The 26,997-nt window shown below is 37.8% G+C and overlaps 1 protein-coding gene across 2 annotated transcripts in view; it reads left to right on the top strand.

The window, feature by feature from the left end:
* The window catches only part of MOXD1 (monooxygenase DBH like 1), a 77,190-nt gene extending 50,541 nt beyond the window's left edge, over positions 1 to 26,649 (top strand). Inside the window, exons 5-13 of one of the 2 annotated variants that reach the window (XR_010836046.1) lie at positions 4,963 to 5,142; positions 6,018 to 6,120; positions 7,573 to 7,739; positions 8,838 to 9,029; positions 10,580 to 10,639; positions 14,472 to 14,614; positions 24,717 to 24,885; positions 25,365 to 25,591; positions 25,683 to 26,649. Coding sequence is in view for 1 of the 2 variants with exons in the window: in XM_059082880.2 (XP_058938863.1) it covers positions 4,963 to 5,142; positions 6,018 to 6,120; positions 7,573 to 7,739; positions 8,838 to 9,029; positions 10,580 to 10,639; positions 14,472 to 14,614; positions 24,717 to 24,885; positions 25,365 to 25,532 (1,182 nt within the window). In the remaining variant the exon portion in view is untranslated. Of the gene's footprint in view, positions 1 to 4,962; positions 5,143 to 6,017; positions 6,121 to 7,572; positions 7,740 to 8,837; positions 9,030 to 10,579; positions 10,640 to 14,471; positions 14,615 to 24,716; positions 24,886 to 25,364 lie in introns of both variants that reach the window. The other variant, XM_059082880.2, reaches the window with a different exon arrangement.
* Positions 26,650 to 26,997: the final 348 nt, after the last annotated feature.

Genomic DNA, 26,997 nt, shown 5'->3' with positions numbered 1-26,997 from the left:
AAAGAGGTAGTAGTCACTTCATTTCCATTCAATAAGTAGTCTGTGTGTTTCAGGGACTTTGCTTTGACCTGACTAAAGAGGTCAAGAAAAGATGGGGTCATGAGAAACAGTATAAATATCTGGGGCTTTTCAATGTCTGGGTTATTTTATCGTCAATGTTAGTTTTCATCTTTGTCTTGGCTGTGCTTAGCAGCTCTTGTTTTTTCTTCTTCTACTTCTGTTTTTTACTGCTAAGTCCTCTCAAGAGTATCCCAAAGTTCCAGTTTATTGAACTAACTGAAGGGATTGTTTTACCTGATAAAATCCTTCAGGTTGAAGACTTCCCTCTCTTCTTCATCTGCGTTTTTGTTCTCCGGCTGTTTTTTAGTATGCACCCATGCTAACAGATAACCCGCAGCTGCCAGGCCATCCTTGCCTGGCTTCTGTTGCATACGAAGGTGGGCGTACAGGCCTACCATCTGTTCTAGGTCTGTAAATTCCATCTATGTGCAAGAACACAGTGATCAGTCACACAGTTTAATATGTCATGAGGTGGGTGTCATTGCCACCCACTGTTTTTTTGTTTTTTATAATTTATTTATTTATTTTGGCTGTGTTGGGTCTTCGTTTCTGTGTGAGGGCTTTCTGCAGTTGCGGCGAGCGCGGGCCTCTCACTATCACGGCCTCTCCCTTTGCGGAGCACAGGCTCCAGACGCGCAGGCTCAGTAGTTGTGGCGCACGGGCTTAGTTGCTCCGCGGCATGTGGGACCTTCCCAGACCAGGGCTCGAACCCGTGTCTCCTGCATTGGCAGGCGGATTCTTAACCACTGTGCCACCAGGGAAGCCCCATAGGCACTTTTAAAAAATATTTATTTTTATTTATTTCTTCTGCTGGCATATAGCCAACTAAAAGCAAAATTCAATTAAATGTTCATTACAGTCTCAGGAATACCAATTTATTTATATTTGTGTACTTTATCTTGCCATGACCTTCTTTGACAATTTCTATCATTGTAATATTTTTTTGAATAGAGGCAACTTTTGGCATTCCCATTTTGATTGCGATAATAATGTGACACCTATGAAGTAGTAATCAAAATAGGAAATCCTTTTTTAAAAAATAAATTTATTTATGTATGTATTTATTTTTGGCTGCATTGGATCTTCTTTGCTGCACACGGGCTTTCTTAAGTTGTGGCGAGCGGGGGCTACTCTTCATCGCGGTGCACGGGCTTCTCATTACGGTGGCTTCTGTTGTTGCAGAGCACGGGCACTAGGCACGCGGGCATCAGTAGTTGTGTCACACAGGCTTCAGTAGTTGTGGCACACGGGCTTAGTTGCTCTGGGGCATGTGGGATCTTCCTGGACCAGGGCTCGAACCTGTGCCCCCTGCATTGGCAGGCAGATTCTTAACCACTGCGCCACCAGGGAAGCCCGGAAATCCTTTTTAAGTGCTGCCCCTTATAGCACTGATAGACAAATAAGCCTTACAGCCTTGTTTGTCTCTGAAATATTTAAATACAAAAGTGTAGAACTCCACCATTGTTTCAAACAAGGCAGTGATGCAAAAGGAAAATTCTTTCTTGTGGACTGTTACCAAGAGCACAAGGAAGAGCAGTGTTGAGTGCTTGCGTTTCGCCAACAAGCAGTGTGAGTCATGGACCCCTTGTGCACCTCACTCTCCTTCCTCAGATGTACTCACTGGTCTCCGCCTCAGCCTTACTTGGGAGAAAAGAAGGATATCACAACAGGGGATAAAACTCAAGTGCTCTGACTGCTTCAGATGTTTGTGGAACTGGTTGTGGCAGCAGAAGATAACGTGCAGCCGTCATTTGGGGATTGGTAGCCATGCACTGGCATCACTAGGCTCTTAAGCATGACAGGAAGCTTTGTGGGAAATTCTCTCCTGTGCTGGGCACCATAAGCCAGTGACCCTGTCCTGCTCTCATCAAGGAGCTCACATTCCCTGGAACTTGGACCCCGCACTGTCGGGTTATTTCCATCCATGGGGATATTCTTGGTGTCTCCCTTAATTATCTGCTATGGTCAACTTAAAATTCTCTATCAAGAAATTCTCCTCTTTTCAGGAGTTTGGTAACTCGGAATTTTCCTCCCACATCTGTGGCCTCTTCATTCAGTAGTTATCCTTACATATCATTCTCAGGAACTTCTCTTTCTTTGTCTCTTTCGTCTCACAGTAGAAAAAAAAATTCTTTGTTTCCAAGGGCTTCGCTTCTTCCAAGGCTTCTTATGTTTTCTTATGATCAGTACCTAGGTTTGCCTGCAGTAAGTTTCCTTCTTGTTTTATGAGTGCATTTTTCTTAGGCAATCCTCATTTTCTAGGCTGTACTATCCATTTGTAACCTGGAGCTTGGATTGCAATTTAATTCTCCTTAAAGCCTTCACTGGGTTTCAAGGAGAGACCTTGTTATTTGCTCTCCTTAGGAGAGAGAGAGCACAGTTAAGGGTCACAGTCTGTCTCCTCTCCCTAGAGGCTAAGGGTACTTAGACTGGGTGGCAAGGAGGGCAGGAGACCCCCCAGGCATGACGCTCCCTCCCAGTCTGGCGCTGCTCCCCTGATGGCATATTGCATGGGGATTTTCATAGTGGCTCTAGGAGCACCTCCTGGCATTGACATCTGCCTGACAGCCGTCAGCAACTGGCCTTACGTGAAACCCTTCATCCGCCCGCTCACTGGGAGCAACCTCCAAGGTCATTGGTGCATCTCCAACGTATCTTCCTTCAACAACGTGTTGCAGCAGAAGAGTACTGACCTTGGGGTCAGACCAGCCTAGTTGCAAATCCCCATCCACCACTTCCTAGCCGTGGTACTTTGAACTTGCTGCCTAAACCTCTGAGTCTTAGTTTTCTCATCTGTAAAATGGAGACAATAACATTTACCTTATAGATTTGTTATAAATAGTAAATGAAATATGTGAAATGACTCAATAGTGGCTGGTAGTTAGTAGGCGCTAAATAAAAGACAGATGTTACTATTATTGTTCCTAGAATGCATTGTTAGCTTGGCAACTTGGTGTTGGCTTCAGCACTTCCTTTACACATACAAAAGGCACTTGTTCTTAAAGAGTTTTTTTTTAAGAAGTTTACTTGAAGCTCCTCTAAGACAGGCACCACCCAGCCTCACATACTCTGCCCCCACCCTCTTTAGCGCTCTCTTGCTGTGCGATTATGAAGGCCTCTAGTTTATGTAGCTGCCGTGGCAACAGCCAACCCTCATTTGCCCTAAGGGCTCCTATCCAGGACCTACCTCGCAGAGCTCGGTACAATCTGCAGGTTCTGCTGCCTGAACTTAGAAGGCACATAGCAGAAATCTCACATGTGCCTGATTATTTTACTATGGACATATTAGCAGTTTCCTGTCCCCCTTGGAGTACTGAGGTGCCCAAATAAGTACTCGCAAAAAAGCTCAAACTAAATGTGGAAACTACAATCTCGTAGAAATCCTGGGCTGTCCTTCTGTGTACTTGTTATATATTACGCAACCATGCTTGAACAGTAGCTGTCATTTTCAAGCAAAATAGAAAATAGTTTCTGTCTTCAGGGCAAACGATCCTCTAGAGATGAGGCAAGTGCAAACACAGCCAAGTGCAATGTCGTTTTCTGTGAATGTGATGTTAAAAATGTACGTGTGGGTTAGGTGTGGCAGGACTCTATGCAACACAAAGGAAAACCTGGATTTAAAAACTTGAACCCCTGGCTGCCCATTCAGATCTCTACTCACTGCCTACTGCTTCTGTCTTTTGCTGCTTAGATTTATATATATAAACATATATATAAACACATATGTAAACATATATATATAAACATATATATATAAAGAAAACTATGTAGAAAATCAAAATGGATAGACTTAGGAGAAATTAGCTGAAAACTTCATCTTTATGACTGTCTAAAGCAAGGATTTTTAAATGAATTGTTGGCATGTGAGTAGTTAGGGCTAAAGGCACAAATGTGGATGAGCTCTAAGACAGCTAAACTCTTGGAAATTTAGGAACACACCAGGCCTTCTCTGGCAGGTGAACAGAAGGTTCAAAGAACCCTGTAACTAATGGCAACACCTGTAGCCCAGCCAAGCTAAGCACAGGGCTCGTCCACTTCCTCTGGATATAAGGCTCTTTGGGTTGTGAGGATGTGCTTAGCTCATTCTGGGTTCCTGGACAATGTTCTGAAGGGAACTTACCGAAGGGACAATGGAAGGAGTATAGTCACCTAAATCACGCTTTCAGGACCAACTTTACCACTCATTCTATCTTCACCAGTTTCCTTCTTCTAATTTGAGCAGTGTCACAGGAGCGCATTGCTACAGTGACTTTTTCTCTCCTAAGTTCTAATGGTAAAATTCTTGCTAGAATTTGATTTTCATCACTAAAATAAAAATATCCTTTATTGAGCCCTCCTTTGTGCCTAGCAGTATGCTCTGTACCAAATAGATAGATGATAGATGATAGAAAGATAGATAGATAGATGATACATGATCTATTACTGCCAGTAGGGATGGGTAAAGATAACATTTCGAGGTGCTAGAGAGGGAGACTGAAGGCGTTTATGCCTATGTGATTTTTTTTTCTATGTGAGAAAGAGAGAGACAGATAGAGACAGAGAGTGCCAGGGCAAAGTAAAACCTGGAAGAGAGCAAGTTTTGAAACAGCTGCTATGCAGAATGTTAAGGGAAACAGCAGTGAGTTATAAAAGCAAACAACAGATTAGTAAAGTCCTAGGATTCTTGGAGGAGTAAATGGTTATCGCATCTTTGCTGTTGCCATTGTCTTAGCCACTGCCATCACTATCAGCACCGCCATCATCTCCAGAGCAAATTATGCTTCAGTCACATAACCGTTACATCGTTGAGAAAACTGTTCCTTTGAAGAACTCATAATCATTTATGCTAGTTTCATGCTTATCGTGGGGTGTCGTAGGGTGTTTTTATTCATTGCATCCTCCCTCTCACCTGTGCTTGCTTAGGTTAAGCCCGTGATACAGAGAGGCCACGAGAGTCTGGTCCATCACATCCTGCTCTATCAGTGCAGCAGCAACTTCAGTGACAGCGTCCTGGACCAGGGCCACGAGTGCTACCACCCTAACATGCCCGACGCCTTCCTCACGTGCGAGACTGTCATTTTTGCGTGGGCCATTGGTGGAGAGGTGGGCCAATGATTACTGAGATGTAACGAAGTTAATTGATCATTTGCCCCCCTGCGAGTCTAACACTTTCACGTAAAACTCTATATCCTATTTTTTTTAATGTATTTATTTATTTACTTATTTATGGCTGCGTTGGGTCTTCGCTGCTGTCCGTGGGCTTTCTCTGGTTGCTGTGAGCAGGGGGCTGCTCTTCATTGTGGTGCATGGGCTTTCTCATTGTGATGGCTTCTCTTGTCGCGGAGCACGGGCTCTAGGTACACGGGCTTCATTAGTTGTGGCACGCGGGCACAGTAGTCGTGGCTCACAGGCTCTAGAGCGCAGGCTCAGTAGTTGTGGCACACGGGCTTAGCTGCTCCGCGGCATGTGGGATCTTCCCGGACCAGGGCTCGAACCCGTGTCCACTGCATTACAGGCGGATTCTTAACCACTGTGCCACCAGGGAGGCCCTATATACTTTTTTTTTTTTTTTTTTTTTTTTTGCGGTACGCGGGCCTCTCACTGCTGTGGCCTCTCCGGTTGCGCAGCACAGGCTCCGGACGCGCAGGCTCAGCGGCCATGGCTTACGGGCCCAGCCCCTCCGCGTCATGTGGGATCTTGCCGGACCAGGGCACGAACCCTTGTCCCCTGCATCGGCAGGCGGACTCTCAACCACTGCGCCACCAGGGAAGCCCCCTATATACTATTTTTGATATGAGGGTGGTTTATTTTTCTTTCCATAGGAAGTAATTCTTTCCTTAAGCCATTTTATTTGATCAACTATAGATTAATGGAGTTGAAGAACGTTGAAATATCGTTGAGAATGGCTGGCTTTTGGGTGGAGCAGAGCTCTGAGGGACGTTCACAGGACAGTATGTCATTGAATTTTGCTTGTTTAGGGTTTTTCCTATCCACCTCATGTTGGATTATCCCTCGGCACTCCGTCAGACCCTCATTATGTGCTCCTGGAGGTCCATTACGACAATCCAACATATAAGGAAGGTGAGTGTATTCTTTATACATTCTACCTATGATTTTAAAAGTTCTGTAACTTTTTATTTTAACGGAGTTACACAGACTTAAAATAAAATAGCATCCAGTGGTAGAAAGAATTAACCTATACATTTGTCATCCATTTAGGATACTTTTTTTAGAATGAAAAAGGGCACTATTAATCGTTACACTGGGACAACAGTCATTAACCAGCAATGAACCAGGCAAATGGGCGCATGTGATCACTAATTTTAAAAAGCAATTTGCATATTACTTACCAGGAAGTAGAATAATAGACTTTTCCCTTTATGACTTAAATTAATCCCCAATACATGGTGCTTACAAAATATTTTCTTTCTAAAAGCATATATAAAAAACTATCATTCATCACACTAGAAAATATTAAGCATTTTGTTGTGTGATAGGCAAACCATAAATATTTTTGAGTATAATGATGTGTAATATGTGTAATATGATGTTGAAATGAAGAGAGGTAAGTATTTACACCTGATTTACTATGTAATGTTCCAAAGCCAAAATATTGAAGGATTTAATATGAAATTATCAAACAGAAGAAACTTAAAGTTATTATTTTACACTGATTCGTGCAACTTTTCAGCAAATACCGAGCACCAATGATGTGCTGGATCTGTGTTTAACAACATAATGTCCCCACCCTCATGGACATTATTGTGTAGTGGAAAAGAGAAACAATGAAATAATCACAACAATTAATACAAAATGATACATATGTTAATTGATCCAAGGGTCAGTTTGGTAGTCACAGGTAGGTAAGTCACCACTGCAGAGAAGAAGCGATTGATTTTATAGTGGAACGGATTTATGAAGTGTTTGGGGCTCATACTGTCCGTCTGCGGCAGGAGATGTGTCTTATTCATCTTTCCTCCCCACTGTGCCTGCTGTTGGTGCTGTTCACATGATAGATTCTCAATAATTGTTTGTTGATCGAATGACTGATGAATTATTAGAAGACTGGTAATAAACTATAAAGAAAGTTAACCATTAATAGTTTTCTCCATCACCAGGTGGTTTCTAGACCAAGGGGTTTTCACCTCTATGTAAATGTTACTGAACTTCACCTCAAAACAATATAAAATAAAAGTCCTGTTGAGTTATTCTATATTCTAATGAATGACTTTAGAATTTTCGTTCTGTCTTCACGTTAGGTAATTGTGGAATATATCAGCTAGTCAACACAAACGCATCTCCCGTGGTATGCTGTGTAAGTTAAGAATGGTTGCAGACCATATGGCGACTCGTCTTTTAATTCCTCTTTGTGAAGCTGAATGTTGCGGTCCATTAATCTTTGCTTGTACTCCTTTCCCTTGTGAGATTTTTAAGCAAAGCCAATGAACCCATTTCAACCGAATCTGGAAAACTTTTTCTTTTTTAAGAACTTAAACTCACTTTTAATTATTCTTGTTTAAATGCTCGTTCCAGGCTTAATAGATAATTCTGGATTGAGGTTATTTCACACGACAGATATAAGGAAATACGATGCTGGTGTGATTGAGGCTGGCCTCTGGGTAAGCCTCTTCCACACAATCCCTCCAGGCCTGCCTGATTTCCGGTCTGAGGGTCACTGCACCCTGGAATGCCTGGAAGAGGTATGCTATGTCTGAGTCTATGAGCTGCTGTTTCCAGATTAATCTATGCTCTTAGAAACTATGTTTGGAAAATTCCAAGTTAGTTTATTATTAATCTTTTTCTCATTGTCATGCTGTAAAACAATTATTTACAGTTTTAGCAAGACCTTTATTGCTTTTTTAAATCTTGAAGACTACAGGTGTAGAATTCTAAAGACAGGAATAATTTTCAGGGTGTTTTCCTTCCTTTCCCCTCCTTTGATTGTTTCATAGTGGATACTTCACTTTCTCTTTTACAATTTCTACCTTTGTTTGTGTAGTCCCCTTTTCCTTTCTCAACTTTATCTTTTATCCGTATTTGTTTTTTCCATGATTCATTTTCATTTTTTTCTCATTTTCTCTGATTTATAGTTACCTTCCCTTCTTTAACCAAAGAGCAAGAATAACTAATATAAAAATACATATTGGATAAGAGAAAACCGTATATAAGTATTTCATAATGGCTGCTTCCATTTATAGTTCTTTTTTCTTGAATTAAAGTATTTTGACATGGATAGTATTCTTTATGAATTATAGGATATTGTGGTTGTAGACAGTATGGCAGACTGGTGGAGTGGAAAGATTGTGCCCTTCTGAGTTATTTAAGCCATTTAGACCATGAATTAAATTGCCATGACATCAACCACTAGCTGTAGGACCATGAGCATTTCATTTAATTTCACTCTCCCAGTTCAGTTTTCTTATCTGGAAAAATGGGAATAGATTCTCCTTTTAAGAGTTTCAATGTGCAGGTTACCAACATACTGGAATCTTTTTGCCAGGAGCTTTGACTGCTTTCTTACCTACTAAAAGAAGAAAAAAGAAATATAATATTTAGAAGTGGTCCAGTTGGTCCTCAGCAAGCATTAGTTCCTTTTATTTTCTCGCAGCGAGTATTGCTTCACAAAGATAACACTGCTAGGTATAAGTCAGGAAAAATCCAAATTCAAAATGTCTGGCAGCTCATGCATTCACTTAAATTGTGTAAGCTTTTCTTCTCAGTTGTCTCTACACGTCTGTTTTAAGGTGAACTGTCTGAGCTTATTTGGGCTAATCAGGCCTCCCCTGTGTCCCTTGTAGGCTTTGGAAGTTGAAAAGCCAAGTGGCATCCACGTGTTTGCTGTTCTGCTCCACGCTCACCTGGCAGGCAGAGGCATCAGGCTGCGTCATTTTCGCAAAGGGGAGGAAATGAGATTACTCGCTTATGATGATGATTTCGACTTCAATTTCCAGGAGTTTCAGTACCTAAAGGAAGAACGAACAATCTTACCAGTATGATTGTTTTGTTCTTTTTTCACTGAATGTCATCAAAGTCCTGAGACATAGGTCTGCTGAGAATTAGCCAGGTTTCTATTGGTGAAATAAATCGCTCATCCATATCCTCAAAGCCACCCAGCACGGCTGTTGCACAAGCCACATGGAATGTGTTTGATCTGTTTTCCCAAATTGAAACTCATTTTTCTTACTATTCCCAGGGGCAACTCAGGTTGTTGATTTAGAAAGAAAATAAAGACTTGGGTTTTGTGCTGTAAGCATTTTTTTTTTGTTTTTACTTGACTCCCCAGTTAACAATCCTTTGGCTTGCAGTTCAGGTAATGGTAAGATCACAAGTTTGCTTTCACCATAAGATAGTTTTTGGAAGTTTCATTTCAGTAAAAATGAATATAAGGTAATTCTTTCATTTGACAAAGATATTTGGACATAGCTAATTATTCTATTGTGTGTAATCCAGCTTGCAGCAGTACTTGGGGTTCTAGTGGAAGGACACAGAAGAGAATTTTATGTTTTTTAATAATGAAGCATTTAAAAAATTTTATGATGCTTCATTTTGTCAAATTTTTTAATTTAATGGCCATCAAGCTCAATAGTGATATAAATTCCTACCCTTATTCTCTTCTTCAAAGCCAGATACTTATACTAGTTATGAAGTGAGAGTAATAGCAATATCTTTTCTACATGCAGAAATTCCCTGATACACCCTGAGAGTAGGAAGATGAAATCTGAGAAACAGTGATCTCAAGATTCTTAAGGACTACCCTCCATTTTATGGTGTTGTCTTGTCTTGGCACTCTCCAACCAGTTTTATTGGGTTACCTCAGAACTCCTTGTGACACATAACTGGTGTGCCATAAGTAGGGTATAAATATGTTGAGATACTGATCTCTGGGCTCTCTGAACATCTAAGCAGGGAGGACAAATCTGGGGGCCATTACCCAGAGCTCACTCCCTCTGATGAATAGGCTGTCCACTTACCTGACTGGGGAGCCATAAAAAATTATTTTCAGTATGTGCAGAACTGTTCAAAAGGTTGGAAAGTATGGGAAAAATAAATTACTAGTAATTTGCCTCATAAATCTGTTTTAAGAAAATGAATACCTAAAGACCTTTAAAGAAAATAATGTAAATGAGGAGACAATCACAATAACTAGTATCTGTGGCTAACATTTATGAAGTGTTTAATCTGTACTAAGAACTAAATGTGTGCTCTGTCATGTAATCTCCCAACAGCTGTGCAAGATAAGTGCTATTTTTATCATTATTTTTTAGATGAACAAATTGTGCCCAGTTGAGTCATTTCCTTACCTAAGGTCATGCAGCTAGAACATGGTGGAGTCTGGCCTGAACAAAGAGAGCCTTATTTGTTTGTTTGCTTGCTTATTATACTAGCAAACCTAGAATTTAATAGATCAAAGGTCTTCTTATGTATCAAATTACTTAATGCATGCATTCATATAGCAAATCAAACTGTTGGTCTACAAATGTATTAGATAAATAAAACAACATGAAACTCCAATCTGAAAGCTTCTACTTTTATGTTTTAGGGAGATAATCTAATTACTGAGTGTCGCTACAACACAAAAGATAGAGCCCGGATGACTTGGGTAAGAAGAATTTTATTATTATTAAAATTTATTTGTGGAGGAGGAGGAATAAACTTTGATTTTAGAAGAGAAAAAAGTGAAAAGCATTCACATTTGGAAGCAAAATTCCTGAATGTCTTGAACATGAACCATCATAAAAGAAAAATCAGAGCTGTTTTAGCATTTTATCAGATTAACTAATGATACGTTGGTAATATTTGCAGTATAATTTAGTGACCCTTTCATGAAAAGCTATCCTTAGTCTTTCCGTTTTTCCTCACCAAATATTATTAATAAAGACCTGTGGTCACTAATGACCATGCGCGTGAGTCTGGACTTAGATGAATCGAGACTTCAAAAGGAAGAATAAATTCCATGACCTTAGCGCTTCTGACCCAAAGAGAAATCTGGTCCCAACAGATTTACTGGGGAGTTCTGCCAAACATTCAAGAAATAAATCACTCATGCCTTCCTCGGTCTCTTCCAGGGAGCACAAAACAAGGGGGAACACTTTCTACCAACTCATTTTATGAAGTTAGCATAAGCTTAATACTGAAACTTGATATGGGCAATATGAGAAAGGTCCACAACATGCACCAGAGGGAAGTAACTTTGATAAAGTAGTGACAAACCAAATCCAGCATTATATAAAAATGTAACGTTAGGACTGATTTGGGCTTAACTAAGGAATGTAAATTTGGATCAAATTAGAAAATACACTAATGCCATTATACATTAAGAGATCGAAGGAAAAAGACTTATGATCCCTTCAATAGGGGCAGAAAAAGCATTCATAAAATTTGTCAGTCATGGAGGGAATAAAGGACATTTAGCAAACGAGTAATAGGAGAGAATTGCCTTAACCAGATAAACATTAGCTGTGAAAAATCTATAGCAAATATCAAACTATGTGAAATACTAGAAGTAATTCTTTAAAGTCAGGAAGAAGACAAGGATGTTTATTATCAGTGCTTTTATTCAATATCATAGTAGAAAAGAAAAATATGAGATATAAAGATCAGAAAAGACGAAGCAAAGAAGTAAAACACATTATTTACAGATATTGTAATTTTCCACATCAAAACCTCCCACAAACTGATAAATCTAAAGTTAATTGTATTTTAGTGAAAAATAAATTATCTCAAGAAAATTCAATTTAAGGTTATAAATCCTATAGAAATAAAATAACATTAGATGTGTTTGATCTCTATGGAGAAAATTATTAGTCATTATGCAAGACATTAAAGATCACCTAAAGAAATTAAGAGGTACTGTGTTCATGGATAGGAAAGCTCAGTGAAACAAAGATAATCTTTCTTTTTATTTTTTTTTCTTTTTAAATTGGTTTATAAATTTGATATAATTCCAGTAAAGAAAGGTCGGAGAGATTTTATGATTTGGGGTTTTGGTGTCTAACTAAGAAATCTTCACCTAGCCAAAGGTTTTCTCCTATTTTTTTAAAAAAATTTTTTCTAAAAATGTTACAGTTTTAGCTATTACACGGAGCAAGTTGATTGTAAAATCTACGTAAAAGAGCAAAGGTTAAGAATTGGCAAGACACTACTAAAAAGAACAAGATGAGAAACCAGCTACTAGATTTGATGACTTATTTTAAAGCTATAGTGATTATTAATAGTGTGGTTTGGGTCCAGAGTTGCAGGAGTGGACCAGAATAGGGATCCTGGAAACAGACCTACAAACCCCCTATATGGAAATTTGGTTTAAGATAGAAATGGCATTCAGATAAGTGGCAAAGGATGGACTTTTTCATTAAAGAATTATTGGCACAGTTGGGTATCCAGGTGGCAAAAATAAAATTACATCTTTATCTCCCACAATACACAAAGAAATCATTTCCAGGTAGATTAAACATTAAAATGTGAAAAATAAAATATTAAAACCATTAGGAGAAATATATATAAATATAACTTTAGTACTTTGGGGTAAGAACTTATTAAACAGAACATAAAAAGCACAAACTATAAATTAGAAGATTGATGAATTTGATTACCTTAACACTTTTGGTTACCCAAAAAACACTATTAAGTGAAAAGATAAGTTCTAAACTGAAAAAAAAATATTTGCAATACATAAAGCATTAGTATCCAGCATATAAAATAAATTCTATAAATCCATAACATAAGACAAACATACAATAGAAAAGAAGCAGAATTGTGTCCCTCACTGGACATTGCCATCGATGTCAAGGAATGACCCACTTAAAGTTATACTCTCTTCGGTGGGGCAGCCAGCAGCCAATGACTGGTTGATGTGAGAATACAAAAATCCAGTTCCCTTCCTACAATTTGGTATAACTCTGAATAGCCTTCCCAGCTCAAGAACAGATTAAATATATTTACTGAGGTGTCAGCTGCACCTCATTTGCAGATCAGCTTCTCCTTTTGCCCAATCCTGCATCAAGTGCAAAGCATTCTGTTTCGCAATTTGTAAAATCATTGCATATTAACCACTACGTTAATGTATAACTATGAATAACACTACTATGTTTTCCACCTTCACTTTTGAAAGATAGATGATTTGCTGGATACCTTGGTTAATTTCTTTTTTCCTGGAGCACTTGAAAATGTGATTCCAGTATCGTTTTGTTACTTCCATCATTTATGATGAAATGTCAGTTGTTCACTGTATTACTGTTCCCCTATATGCAATGTATCATTTTTCTTTGCCGCTTTCAAGATTTTCTTTTTGGCTTTTAGCAATATGACTGTGATTTGTCTAGGTCTGGCTGTCTTCATAATTATCTTTGGCATTTATTGAGCTACTTGGGTCTGTAAGTTAATGTTTTTCACTAAATTTGGGAGGATTTCCACCATTTTTTTCAAATATTTTTTCTATTCTTTTTTTCTCTTCCCTCTCATTCTGGAATTCAAATTACATACATGGAACATTTAATATTATCCTACAGATCTCTGAGGTGTTTTCACTTTCTTTAGTCTTTTTTTCTCTGTTCTTTGGGTCGGGAAATTGCTATTGATTGATCTTCAAGTTCACGGCTTCCTTCCTCTGCCATGTCAAGTTGCTCTCGAGCTCATCCTGTGAATTTTTTATTTAGTTATAATACCTTTCAACTCTAGAATTTCTATTCGGTTCTTTTTTCTAATGTTTTCCTTTGTCTGATGTCATTCCTTATTTGTTCACTCATTTTTAACATATTTACCTTTAACTATTTGAACATCTTTCTTTAGCTCTTTAAAGATATTTATGTCTGTTTTTAAGTCTTTGCTAAGTCCAGCATCCATGTTCTCTCACAATTTATTTCTACTAACTTTTTGTCCTGAATACAGATGATAGTTTCCTGTTTCTTTTCATGTTTAATAACTTTTGGTTGAAATTGGACATTGTTGTAGCAACTCCAGATGCTGTTCTCTTTTTTAATTAGTACATAATTTACTGCTTAGATTCAAACTGTGAACTGTGACTCCCCTGTGGTATACAGCTGCTGATGTTTATATACATGACAGCAAGATTATGGAAAATTCAGTGCAATCAGGCAAAGATTCCATCAAACTGACCGATTGGTATCTTTTTACTGAACATCCTCTGAAATGTTCACTGTGGTGAGAAGTTTACATAACATACACTGAACTTTGAGGAGATTATTAAGTTATTTAAGAAAGGCAGCTTTTAAAGAGATGGAAATAACTTTATTAATTTTTAAATGTGCCACTATCTTTTGAAAAACCAAATTGGCCTTTAAGTGATTATTTTTCAGCTTTAAGATTTATGACATTTCAATATGGGAAGAAACTGCATAACATTTGCAGCTTGTGTGCTATAAGTATCAGAGTTGGTGGAACATATACTTTTCTAAATAAAGTATCTCCATTTTCAGGGAGGATTAAGCACCAGGAATGAAATGTGTCTCTCATACCTTCTTTATTACCCACGAATTAATCTTACTCGATGTGCAAGTATCCCAGACATTATGGAACAACTTCAGTTCATTGGTGTTAAGGAGATCTACAGGCCAGTCACGTAAGTAGTAAACGGATTTCATGGTAGGGGTAAGGATGGGCTTTATTTTCATACTAGATTCATCACCATGTTATGGGATTCCTTAATGTGCTGTTCTATTTGATTATTTTCAATTGGGGAGTCCAAGGAACCTTCTTGCTTGTTATGTCCAGGGTCCTTGAGACTACTCTTAGGTTCAGTAGTTTTCTAGAAAGACCTAAAGGATTCAGCTTATAGTTGTACTCATGGCTAATATTTATTACAGTGAAAGAATATACAGAAAAATGAATAAAAGGAAAAGGCACATGAGGTAAAGTCCACAGGAAACCAAGTGCAAGCTTCCAAGAGACCTCTCCTAGTGGAGTCACACAGAGTGTGCTTAATTCCACCCACGTCAAATTATGACAACATATATGAAGTGTTGTCAACTGGAGAAGCTCAGTAGAGACTCAGTGCTGAGAGTTTCTATTAGGGGCTGGTCACATAGGTACCCTCTGCTTAGCAAATACCAAAATTCCAGGCTCCCAGAAGGAAAGCAAGTGTTCAACATAAACAGCATCATTTGTACAGACAATCTAGGTACAGTAAATTACTCTTATCATTTGGAGAAAGTTTTATGTCCTATAGGAAATTGTTTGCTATTTAAGTTCCCTGATGCCAGCCAAAGGTCAGCCTTCTGAGCAGGTGTTCCTAAGGATGGCAGTCTCAGGCCTTCTGTGTTAACTCTTTTTGCACAACTGCATATAATGGAAATGACTTAGGATAAAATTATAAACAAGAGAAATATTATTCCTGCTCCCTTGAGATTGTGTGCTAGAGTGGGGAAGAGGTAATAAGCAAATAAACAACATAATATAAAATTTCAGATATTAAAAGATGTTATGAAAATAATCAAGACAGTGAAGGAAGTGTATAGTTGTTCTTAGTAGGGTGGTGAGAGCTTCTTTCGGGAGGTGTCTTAGTCCTTTTGGACTTTTATTACTGTCATAGACAGGGTAGCTTATAAACAACAGAAAAATTTACGTGTCACTGTTCCGGAGGCTGCAAAGTCCAAGATCAAGATTCTGGAAGATTCAGCATCTGGTGAGGACCCACTTCCTCACAGACAGCCATCTTCTCACAGTGACCTCATGTGGCAGAGGGTCAAGGGAGCTTTCTCAAGCTGCTTCTATAAGGGCACTAATCCCATTTATGAGGACAGAGCCTCCCAAAGGCCCCACCCCCTAATAATGTCACCCTGGACATTAAGATTTCAACATGTGAATTTTGGGGGGTGGCGGAACACAAATATTCAGACCACAGCAGGAGGTGATGTTTGAGCAGAGACCTTGGTGATCAGGAGCCAGCCAAGGAAAGATATGCAAGTATACTCTTCAGGGAGAAAAGCCAGTATAATGGATGGTGGGTATGAGGCTAGCATGTTCAAAGAACAGCAAGAAGGTGAGTTTGGCTGAAGCAGAGTGAAATTTGGCAGAGAGTAGGTGAGGGGGTCTAAGAGCAAGTGGGACCATATAGTGTAGAACTTTATAGGCAACGTAAGGACTTTGGGTTTTAAGTGCGAAGAGAAACTATTATAGGGTATAGGGTATTAAGAATGTCAACTTAGCTACTGTGTCGAGAAAGGACTCCAGGAGAGCAAGATTGGAAAGAATAATATCTACCTGGAGACGTGTGATTGTCCAGTTGAGAGGTGAGGGTGCCTTGGACCAGGATGGTGCCAGTAGTGTTTATGAGAAATGGTTCCAGTCAGGTTAGCTTTTGAAGGTAGCACTCTCTGGACTTGTTGATTGACTGCATCTCTGGGAGATAGTGAGGGAAAGAGAAGAGTAAAGGGAAAGTAATGATATGTGAATGGTGCAGGGAAACATGTTTGAAGAAGAAATTGAGTATTATTATTAATTAATTATTATTATTAATATTAAGGTTGATGTAGAATAAAAGGATTTTATCCATTCTTAGTAGTGCCACAAAGAAGAATTAGGGTGGCTGGTAGAAATTTTGAAGTGTAGATTTTATTTTAATATAAGGAAGAATTTTCTAATGATTAGGATTTTTCAAAGTGAAAAGGACTGATGTAATTAGGCAAAAGATACACATAGGTTTTTGAGGGGGTTAAGGAGAGGTTAAACAAACTCTTAATGAGGATGTGGTAAAATGCAGATCTGAAGGAGAATATAATTATGGTCTCCTTTTTGTTCCAAAATTGTATAGGGATTATAAATTAGGACCTAAAAACACTCTTCTTTTTAAATTAAACCTGCTATTCATAGATATGTTCTACTGAGTTCTCATCCAGACAACCCAATGACCACCAGACAATAAGTCTGTATCTACTGAAATACAAATAACAAAATGCTGGTGTAAATTAGGTTGTAGGTTATGAAGTATTTTCACATACATGATTTCATTTAATTTATTTTCACACAATTCCAGTAGGTAGAGCAGTATTTGAAATCCCAGTTTAGAGAAGGAAATGGAAGCTAAGAGATTAAAAATCTGTTCAACCTCATAGAGTACATACTAAATGGGGGAGCTGGGTTTGTATTGTGGTTGCTGATATATGTGCCTTTTTGTTCACAATCAGTAACTACATTGCAAATAAGTAAATAAAATATCAATAAAAATCAAAACAGCACATAAAACATCATTCTAAAAACAATAGGATGTAGTCTTGTCTTTAAAATATTGAGATTATATTGTTTCTTACTAAGACTTAAGTAGATTTTTTCTTCCCTTTAGAATATTTTTAACGTATTGACTAGAAACTTTTCCTAATCAAGAGAATGTTGGAGTGAATGTTGGATGAACATTCAAAACCGTATATTTACAAGATGAATGAAATGTGTTCTGTGGTCCAGTTATTTTCTTTTGTGTTCAACTTGCGTGAAGCCTCTGAAACGCTCAGCTCCTGTGTCCCAACGAGCTCTGTCAGTGTCCGCACGTTTGGTTTCCTTCAGGAAATATTGAAGTTGGGGTTTTCCTCACTTCGAAAGACAGGGAGGTTTGCTTCAAAGAACAAGGCCAGTTTTGTGATGTTATTGCCCACATAAAACCATTTAACCGTGGTTAAATATAGTTATTCTTCAAAAATATGAGTGAAAAAGAGCCTCTGTTATAAAATACATGTTTGGACTTTAAATCAGACTTTCAGGTCTAGTTCATCATCACACTGACATAAATATCATTAAAGGCCAAACCAACAAGGTTCTGGTGAAAAGATCAGAAAGAGAGAAATGGTTTGAGTGCTTTTTTTCTGTTTTGCTTATAAGAATATCGCTAATTTGGTTTTAAGACACAATACTAAACAGGAATATTATATAACATATAACCTAGAATCTCCTATTTTTGCTTTTAATGTAAGTACTATTTAGGTGTCCAGTTTTGTTTTAAACATTCTGTAGCAATTCTAGGATTAAAGGATGCATTGGTGGAAAGATAGAGACAAGTACATCCTATCTCAGGATTTGTCTGTTTTGGGGGATGCAGTTTTTCTCTGCCTCCTACAGATCTGGCAAGGCTTAAGGAAAAACAAAAAACTCCCAAAGATCAGATAACAGAGTAGCCAATGAGCTCAGATAAATTTGTATTCTCTGCTGCACCATACATCACCACTGTCTGTGTGGTTCCAGTGAGGTTTATGTGATGGAAAGTTCCTGCCTTATTTGTTCTATTGCTTTAAAACAAAAATCAAGAGAGGTGTTTGTACTTTTCTTTGCAGGAAAAAAATTACTTTATGTTGATAAGGTGTAAAAGTCACACAGGCTTTATTATAAAGAGTTTAGGTAATGCAGAAAAAGGTTTTAAAAAAGAGGACAGGGCTTCTCTGGTGGCGCAGTGGTTGAGAATCCACCTGACAGTGCAGAGGACATGGGTTCGAACCCTGGTCCGGGAAGATCCCACATGCCATGGAGCAACTAAGCCCGTGCACCACAACTACTGAGCCAGCGCCCTAGAGCCCGTGAGCCACAACTACCAAGCCCGCATGCCACAACTACTGAAGCCTGCACGCCTATAGCCCGTGCTCCGCAACAAGAGAAGCCACCGCAGTGAGAAGCCCGTGCACCTCAATGAAGAGTAGCCCTGCTCGCTGCAACTAGAGAAAGCCCACGCAGAGCAAAGACCCAACGCAGCCAAAAATAAATAAATTTAAAAAAAAAAGAGGACGAAAGCAGTCACCCCAAATTCTGTTAGAAATAAGCAACACTAACATTAATGGAATGTCATTACAGACATTCTTCTATGTAGGTATTGATATGAAGATGAATAGAGTAGCGTTAGAAAGATTATAATTTGTGCACCGCTTTAAACAAAAATATTAAAATTTAATTTTGTTTTAATTTATCAGAAGAAAAAGAAACTAAATCAAAATTGAATAATTGTTGAACAAATAAGCATTGCTATTGTTTTTAACTACAAGAGATAATATTGTATAAAGGAGCTCTCAAATGTTGAGAAAATAGATCATAAAAGATATTAACACATTTTTTAAAAAACATTTCAGTTCTAGATCATAAAGATGAGGTCATTCACACTTTCACATTTTCTCCCAACCTCCCTTTTGTACCTCCAAATATTTATTATTTATATTAGAATTTTTGTATTCTCAAGATTTTTAATTTTCACATTTAATTCTAAAACATAATTTCCACAATATTTAATGCAACTTTTATAGATTCAGTGATAATCCCTAATCTTTATATGATTTCTGCATTTCTGAGTTCTTTAACTTGATTCCTCAGGGTTTTGTCCTCAAGTTGCTTAATCAAGAAGAGTTTCCATGTGCTTTATGCCCTGAGTTCTTTTATGTTTGAAAATTTCTGCATTTATATTTGGGCAGCATTTGGCTGGATATAATATTTTGGGGTCATGGGTTTTTTTTTTCCCCCTTTGGAGATGTCTTTGGATGAATGGGCTCATTCTTCCTCTACCTGGAAAATTCATAAGTTAAATTGAACATATTTCAGTGTTGAGCATATGAATCAAATTTTCCCGAAACACAAAGTGTTCTTTCAGTACATATATTCACTTGTTTTTTTCATTTTAAGGAAATTTTATCTTATATCTACAAACTTTTTTCTAATCTAGTTGGTATTTTTCTCAAGCATTTTCCCATAATTTTTCAGAAGTGCTCTTCTGCTTCCTGTTTTTTTCTAACTTATTTGGTACTAATTTTTTTGTCTTAAATTTATTTCCTTTAGTCTGCTATCCCTCTTTTCATCTCATTGTGTTGTTTTATCATCTTGTATTTGAGCTCTTGTTTAATTGAATTCATGTTCTTATTAAATAAACTTACAGTGTGAAACACTTGTGGGAATTCTCTCCAGTATAATTGATTTATATCTTCTTCTAGAGTTGATTTTTTCTGTCTCCTTACATGAAATGTGATATAATTTCCTTTCACCCTAAGTTTGCATGGTTGTTTGTCATTTCTTTTTCTTTTTTTTTTTTTTTTTGTGGTACGTGGGCCTCTCACTGTTGTGGCCTCTCCCGTTGCGGAGCACAGGCTCCGGACGCGCAGGCTCAGCGGCCATGGTTCACGGGCCCAGCCTCTCCGCGGCATGTGGGATCCTCCCGGACCGGGGCACGAACCCGCGTCCCCTGCATCGGCAGGCGGACTCTCAACCACTGAACCACCGGGGAAGCCCATGTCATTTCTTGCTTATGCTGAGCCAGTTCTGTTGAAAACTTCTCTTTGCTCTGGTAAAATATAGGTGAATTTTTACTACCTTCTAAGCAAATCTGAGAGTAGCTTTCTTTCTCTCCGCACCACAGTTTGAAGTTCGGGTGATGTATTTTTATGTACTTCCTTTTCTATATTTTGAGGGTAAAGGGCTGTGTGTGTAGAGGTGGGACTCTATATCACAATGCATGGGTTATTCCTTCCTCAGATTTTTAAAAAAATCTATTAGAGGGTGTTTACTAAGTGGTTAGGGCTGAATGCCTTTCCATAAGGGAATGTCCCAGGCCTTATATCATGCTGTCAAATCTGTTGCAGCTCTCATGCCTTTGCTTCTATCAGGGAGATTCAACTTTACTGGGTGCTTCAAAACATTCACTGGCTCAGGGAGTGTGGAGAGGATTAGGAGGTGTGCCTTGTTAAGGCAGATTTCCTGATTTCCTTCTTTAACAATTTGATTGGTAAAGTATACGCTCTGTCTTTTTTGTTGGTTTGTTATGTTTTTATTTTTTTTTAAGTCAAATTGCTTGAGGTAGAACATACATACAATAAAATGCCCCTATGGTTAAGTATACTGTTCTAAAGTTTTCTCAGATGTGTACCCCTGTTTAACCACATCACAAATGAGTTATAGGGCATTTTCATCACCATCAAAACTTCTCTCACACCTCTGGAGACAATCCCCCCTCCAGGAAACCATGAAACTGCTTTGTCGCTATCTAGCGGCTTTGATCTTTTCTAGATTTTATGAAAATAGGATAAGATGGTATATACTATTTTGTGCCTGGCTTCTTTAACTTACAATGTTTCTGAGATTCATCTACACTGAGGAATATATACTGAGATTCATATATTTACATCAATATATATGTATGTATGTGTCAGCAGTCCTTTCCTTTTTATTGCTGAGTAGTATTCCCCAGTGTGTATATACCCAAATTCATTTATCGATTCACCAGTTGAAAGACATTTGGATTCTTTCCAGTTTGTGGCTATTATGAAGAAAGTTGCTATGAACATGATTGTGTTCATCCTTGTATGGACATATGTTTTCAATTTCTGGGTTAACACCTAGTGGTGGAATCCCTGGATTGTACACTAAGTTTATGTTTACTGCATAAGACTCTCAAAATGTTCTCCAGAATAGCGTACCTTTTCATTCTCACCAGATTAATAAGATCTCCTACTGTTTAACAATCTTCCCAATGTATTTTGTATTTTCCATATTTTAAATTTTATCTATTTTAATGTGTATGCAGTGGTATCTTATTGTAGTTTTATTTTCCATTTCCCCATGACGCATGATATAGAGCCTCTTTTCACATGGTTATCAGTCATTTATATATGTTCCTTCATAATGGTTCAAATTCTTGTCCATTTAATGGGTTACTTTTCTAAAAAGTATTGAGTTGTAAGAGTCCTTCATAATTTTAAAGAGTTCTTTATACTCTGGATATAAATCTTTGTCAGGTATATGTTTGCAAATAATTTTTCCCAGTCTGGCTCGACTTTACTTTTTCAGCTGTATTTTTTGAAGTCTGTTGTATCATTTTTGGTTTGTTTTGTGCTTTTGATATCCCATGTAAGAAATTGCTGTCTGCCCAAGGTTGTGAATATTTTCTCCTGTTTTTTTTCCTAAAAACTTTACAGTTTTAGCTTTAGGTTGATGATCCATTTTGAATATTTTTTTTGTGTGTTGTATATGCTGAGGTTCATTGTATTTCATACAGATATCAAGTTGTACAAGAACCATTTGATGAAAAAAACTACCCTTTTCCTATATAATTACTCTGGAAGGTTTGTTGAAAATCATTTCACCACATACTGACAATTTCTGGACTCTGAGTTCTGTTTCATTGTGGTACATGTTTAGCTTTACTATAATATCACACTCTATTATTATTATAGTTTTATAGTAAATCTTGAAATAAGAGTGTGTAATGTGTAAGTCTCCAAACTTGTCATTTTTCTTCTTTTTCCAAAATTATTTTGGATAGTCTAAGTTTATTCCATATTTGTGTATTTTTAAATCAACTAGTCAATTAAATTAAGCTTACGAAGGAAAATTACTCATCAATATTAAATCCTTCCTTTTTATCAACTAGAGTGATATATAAATAATACCCTTCTATTTATATGTATATCTGGGTAGTCATTTGGACACTGCCCATATGTGCAGAAATGTAACTGTTTTAATTTCCAGAACATTCCTAATGTTTCTAATAACTAAGTCCCAGTCCCAGTGAGAGCAGAAGAGCATGCTCCTTCAACATTACCTGTTTCTGGTTTACAGCGTAGTCTTTTAAGGAAAAATACTCAGGATAAATATTTACTTTTTCAGGATTTCTCCTCATTCTGTCTTTTCCTTCTCTGTTTTCTACTGGTAATCTGGAAGTGTGGTGTAGGACAGGCTGGAAAGGTTAGGAAATTAGTTGGTGTGATGTTACAGAGTAGGAGCCTGAACAAATGTAGTAGGAAGGGAAAGGAGACAATAAAAGTGAGACGAGATGCCAGGTCAGGGAGGTTGTGATGTGCTCCTCCCCGCAGCCCGTCATGCTGGCTCCCACATAGGATTCATTGGGTTGGCCCTTTCCTACATCCTTTTCCATATATTTATAGTAAGCAAATGAATGTGTTTATACCTCTTCTGTCATTTGATACTGTGAAATCTCAAACAGATACTAGTTTACTAATTTGTTTTAGCAGTAAAACTTTTAAAGATTTCATCTATGCATGTAATACACTATTCACTCTTACCAGCAAGGCCGCAGAAGATTTAGCGCATTTAGTCCACCTAGAGCTTTAGCAGAGATTCCATTGCCACCTTGTGGTGTTTTAGGTGATTACAGGCTGATGATCTCCACACACACACCCCCCACTCCCACCCCGCTAACCTCCAGCATTTCCCTGGTGATGAAGTTGATTTTCCTTTTTTCAAGACAAATACCTTATCTCTTTGAAAAGTAAATTTGATTTTTAATATTTGATTTAAAGTTATTTTATATTTAATGAAATATAAAGCTTTTAGTATATTTTAAAGGACATTGTATGTAAATATAATGGGCCCCTTTCAAGTCAAATTTTTACTTTATGCAAGTTTTTACATGTACACGTTTTATTTTATACTAATTCTGGATTGTATCTCTGCAAGTCTTCACAGTGTATTTAATTTACAATGTTATAGATCTAAGGTCATTGCTAGATATGTTTAATGTAGTATGATGGTCATTGCTCTCTATGGTACTTTAAGGTCTCTGTGCAAAATAGTACATTTAAAACTCAACAAAGATATATTGACTTTAATTAAAGGAAAAAGAAGGCTAGGAATAAAGAATATAAAGATTCTCATATATGACCTATTGTATTATTCGTTGTCTTACTTATTAGAGTACAGAAGAAATGATTTTGTTTTAAACATTAAAAATTTATCTTTGTAACTGTAAAAGATTAATAAAGCATGTTTAATTTAATTAAAAAGATAATATTCAACGTGCCTGAGTAGGTTATGTGTGTAAGAGAAAGAGTCGGTAGTGACATAATTAAATGAAGAAATTGTGAAGATCAGATATTAAAAATGTAGATTCCTCAGCTGGAGGTTAATTCATTGTTAATTACTGAAAATCACTGGAACTTCCTCTTGGGGTGTCAAGGGAGCCAAATACCTACTAGTTACCCATGATCATCTCCTGGAAGGTCCGTGGAGTCGTTTTTGTAAATTTCACTTACACTTTTCCTTTTTTCAAGAATCAATAATAGCAAACGTATGTTTAATGAAAGACGTCACCTGAAGAGTACCTCTTGAAGCTAGTCATGTCATTCTTCTGTGATTTCGTCCTTCTTTCTTGGACATTTAACATATATTTTTTTAGAGCAGCAAGCAGAAGCAGAGTGTATCATCTGCAGAGTATTTTTTCCTCAGTGGAATATTAAAAACACTGGTTCAATTTCACATTTTTCAAAAATTTTTGTCACTTAGGCAAGCTAAAACAGGGCAGCCAGCAGGGGTCAGGCTTTTCAGCAGTATGGAATTGAAATTTCCAACGTTGTTCAGTACCTTTTGAGATTCTATATGTTTCTTCATCACACCATTAGCAGTATACTCATCAGAACTGAATGCTTACCAGTTATATTGTTAGCTAGAACCAAAACAAGTACGTGAGGAATTATGAGGCTCTGGGGAATCTTTCTAAGCCAAAACGATTTGTTTAAAAGTAATACCCACCTGTTACTAAACCGAGGAATTTTGTTTTTTTTTAAAAGACTCCTCATTTTATATGTATTTCTTCTAGCAACTGCTTAAGAGTTCATCAGTGCTTTGCATTAGGTTATCTATGTGTGTAAAAAGGAACAAGTATGAAGTCTATTTTAGAATGTTGAAAAGTGATGGAAACATGTAATGCTTTTGTTCTGAATATGACTAATCATGGTTATTTATTTTAAATTCAGGACCTGGCCTTTCATTATTAAAAGCCCCAAGCAGTATAAAAACCTTTCTTTCATGGATGCAATGAATAAGTTTAAATGGACTAAAAAGGAAGGTGTTGCCTTCAATAAGATTGTCCTTAGCCTGCCGGTGAACGTGAGGTGTTCCAAGACAGACAATGCAGAGTGGTCGGTAAGCCCCACTTTGTTTTAATCTTTGGGGAAACCGGATGTTACATCTTCCCTGAATCCACAACAGATACAATCAAAGGAACAGACAGATATCCATAAACCCAGTGGTCCAGCTGTCTTTCGATATATCTGCGAATTTATTCAGTGATTACGTAGATTGGCTCAAAACTCCCGATTCCACTTCCTTTGAAGAAGGCAATCTATTCTAAAACTAAAGTCGGGGTGAAGAAGGAATAAAATGGGATGAGAGCTGCAAAGAAAGAGCGTGTTTTCTATCTCTTCTTTCCCAAAGGCGTGTCCAGCCCTCTTCGCCCCCTCGCTGGGGATCCTTTGGGTTCTGACACCCCGACGGTGCACGACTTCAGCATCCATACCACCACCCCTTGAAGCCCTGCAGAAGCGCAAGGGCTGAGCAAGCTTGGCCACAGTCCTGCTCTTAAATCACACACTCAGTGGCAATGTCTGCTCTTTCCTTTGCAGATTCAAGGGATGACAGCATTACCTCCAGATGTAGAGAGACCCTATAAAGCAGAGCCTTTGGTGTGCGGAGCTTCTTCCACTTCTCTGCATGGCCATGTGTCTCTCGAGCTGCTGCTGTGCTTCATGGTTCTGGGCGGTACACTAAGCTCCACGAGCTTGTGCCCGTAATCCTGCTGTGCTCCGTAACCATGGTTTTCCGAGATCCGAACCTGACATTTAACGTGAAGGTTAAAGACACTTTGGGCATGAAGGGTGAGGGTGAAGCTCTTGGAGACTTTCCTTTCACGTGTTCCCTTCCTCTCCTCCCCCTCTTCCCAGGCTGCCTGAGAGATGTCAGTCGGGTTCTCGTCTTTTCCTCAGAAACATCTGATAAAATGTATCGACCCCCAAATAGAGCAAAGCTGGCCTGGCTTAATATAACCTCTTAAAAACTATGGATAAAGTCAAGTGGAAGTAAAAGAATTCTTTATCTCCTTCTGTATTTCATTTTATTGCAATATTCCTTGTTCTTTTACTTTTTAAAATTGTTGATTTGGTTTCTATATTCCTTTCTTTTTTAATGTTTTCATCTTAAAGGTGTAAAAGGAAGTACTCTCCATTCCAGTTGTCTTCTTCTTTATTGCTCTTTGGTTTGACTTCCCAGATGTAACAGTGGTCCTTCCTACCTTTCCGCGTTATCTGGTTCTGTCCTTTTCTGTGAATTACCCACAGACGTCAATGCTTTCCGATGGTACCCATTCTAGTCTCATTTATCTGAGTCTGAGTCTCAACCTACCCTGAATCCATCTCAAAGTACTTTTTTTTCCCCCTTCCTTGCTCAGCACTGGCCAGGTGAGTTTTTTCCTTGAGCTCTGTCACTTTCTAAAAAGAAAGAGGCTATGGGAAACATAGAAATGGTACATAACTGATTGTAGGCTGAGGAGAAACTGTAATTGGCTGCAAACTCTGTGCTGCGAGGGGTGTTTTGTGGGGCTCCAGGGCAAAGGCCAGATAGTGTGAACCAGCTGAGGAGGGTGTGAGGTCCCTGTAGTACCTCCCTGACCATGGTGGGTGTCACACGTGTTGCATACTGGCTCAATGTGAGTCACAGTTGCTATTGTAGATGTATTTTTATATTAGTTAATAAACTAACTTTCCATCGTAAAATTGTCACCAACTGAAAATCTTGTCACCTTTTTTGGTTCTCTTGGTATAGTATAGATTAGCCAAATCTTGTTTTGTGTCTTTTGCTCATTTCTTAAACTAAGTCTGTTTGGATCATATTAATAAACTAAATAAAATTAAATTTTTGTGTGGTATCTTGCATACTCCTTGAGAGAAGCAAGTGGTTCAATACCGCTTGATTTGCCAGTCCAATCAATTAAGAATGTTGCATTTTTCCATTCCATTTTTAAGCCATTTCTCCCTAGCAAACAATGTCTTCAGCACAAACTGTATTGTCTTTAAATAAATATTATGTTTTGGAGTTTTTCCTTCTTGATTCTCAGAATTTGTCCATCTAATGAAATACTTGTAATGTTTATGAGGAATATTTTATTGTTAACTTTAATTCTTTTCATTTCATAAGTGTTATATCAGATTCTATGATTTTCCTTCTAAATATTTATGTAAGAAATATAATCATCCCAAACAC

The sequence above is a fragment of the Kogia breviceps genome, chromosome 13 (assembly GCF_026419965.1).
Source record: "Kogia breviceps isolate mKogBre1 chromosome 13, mKogBre1 haplotype 1, whole genome shotgun sequence".
NCBI lineage: Eukaryota > Metazoa > Chordata > Mammalia > Artiodactyla > Physeteridae > Kogia > Kogia breviceps.
Note: the sequence above shows the minus strand (reverse complement) of the source record. Positions and strands in the feature narration are given on the sequence as shown.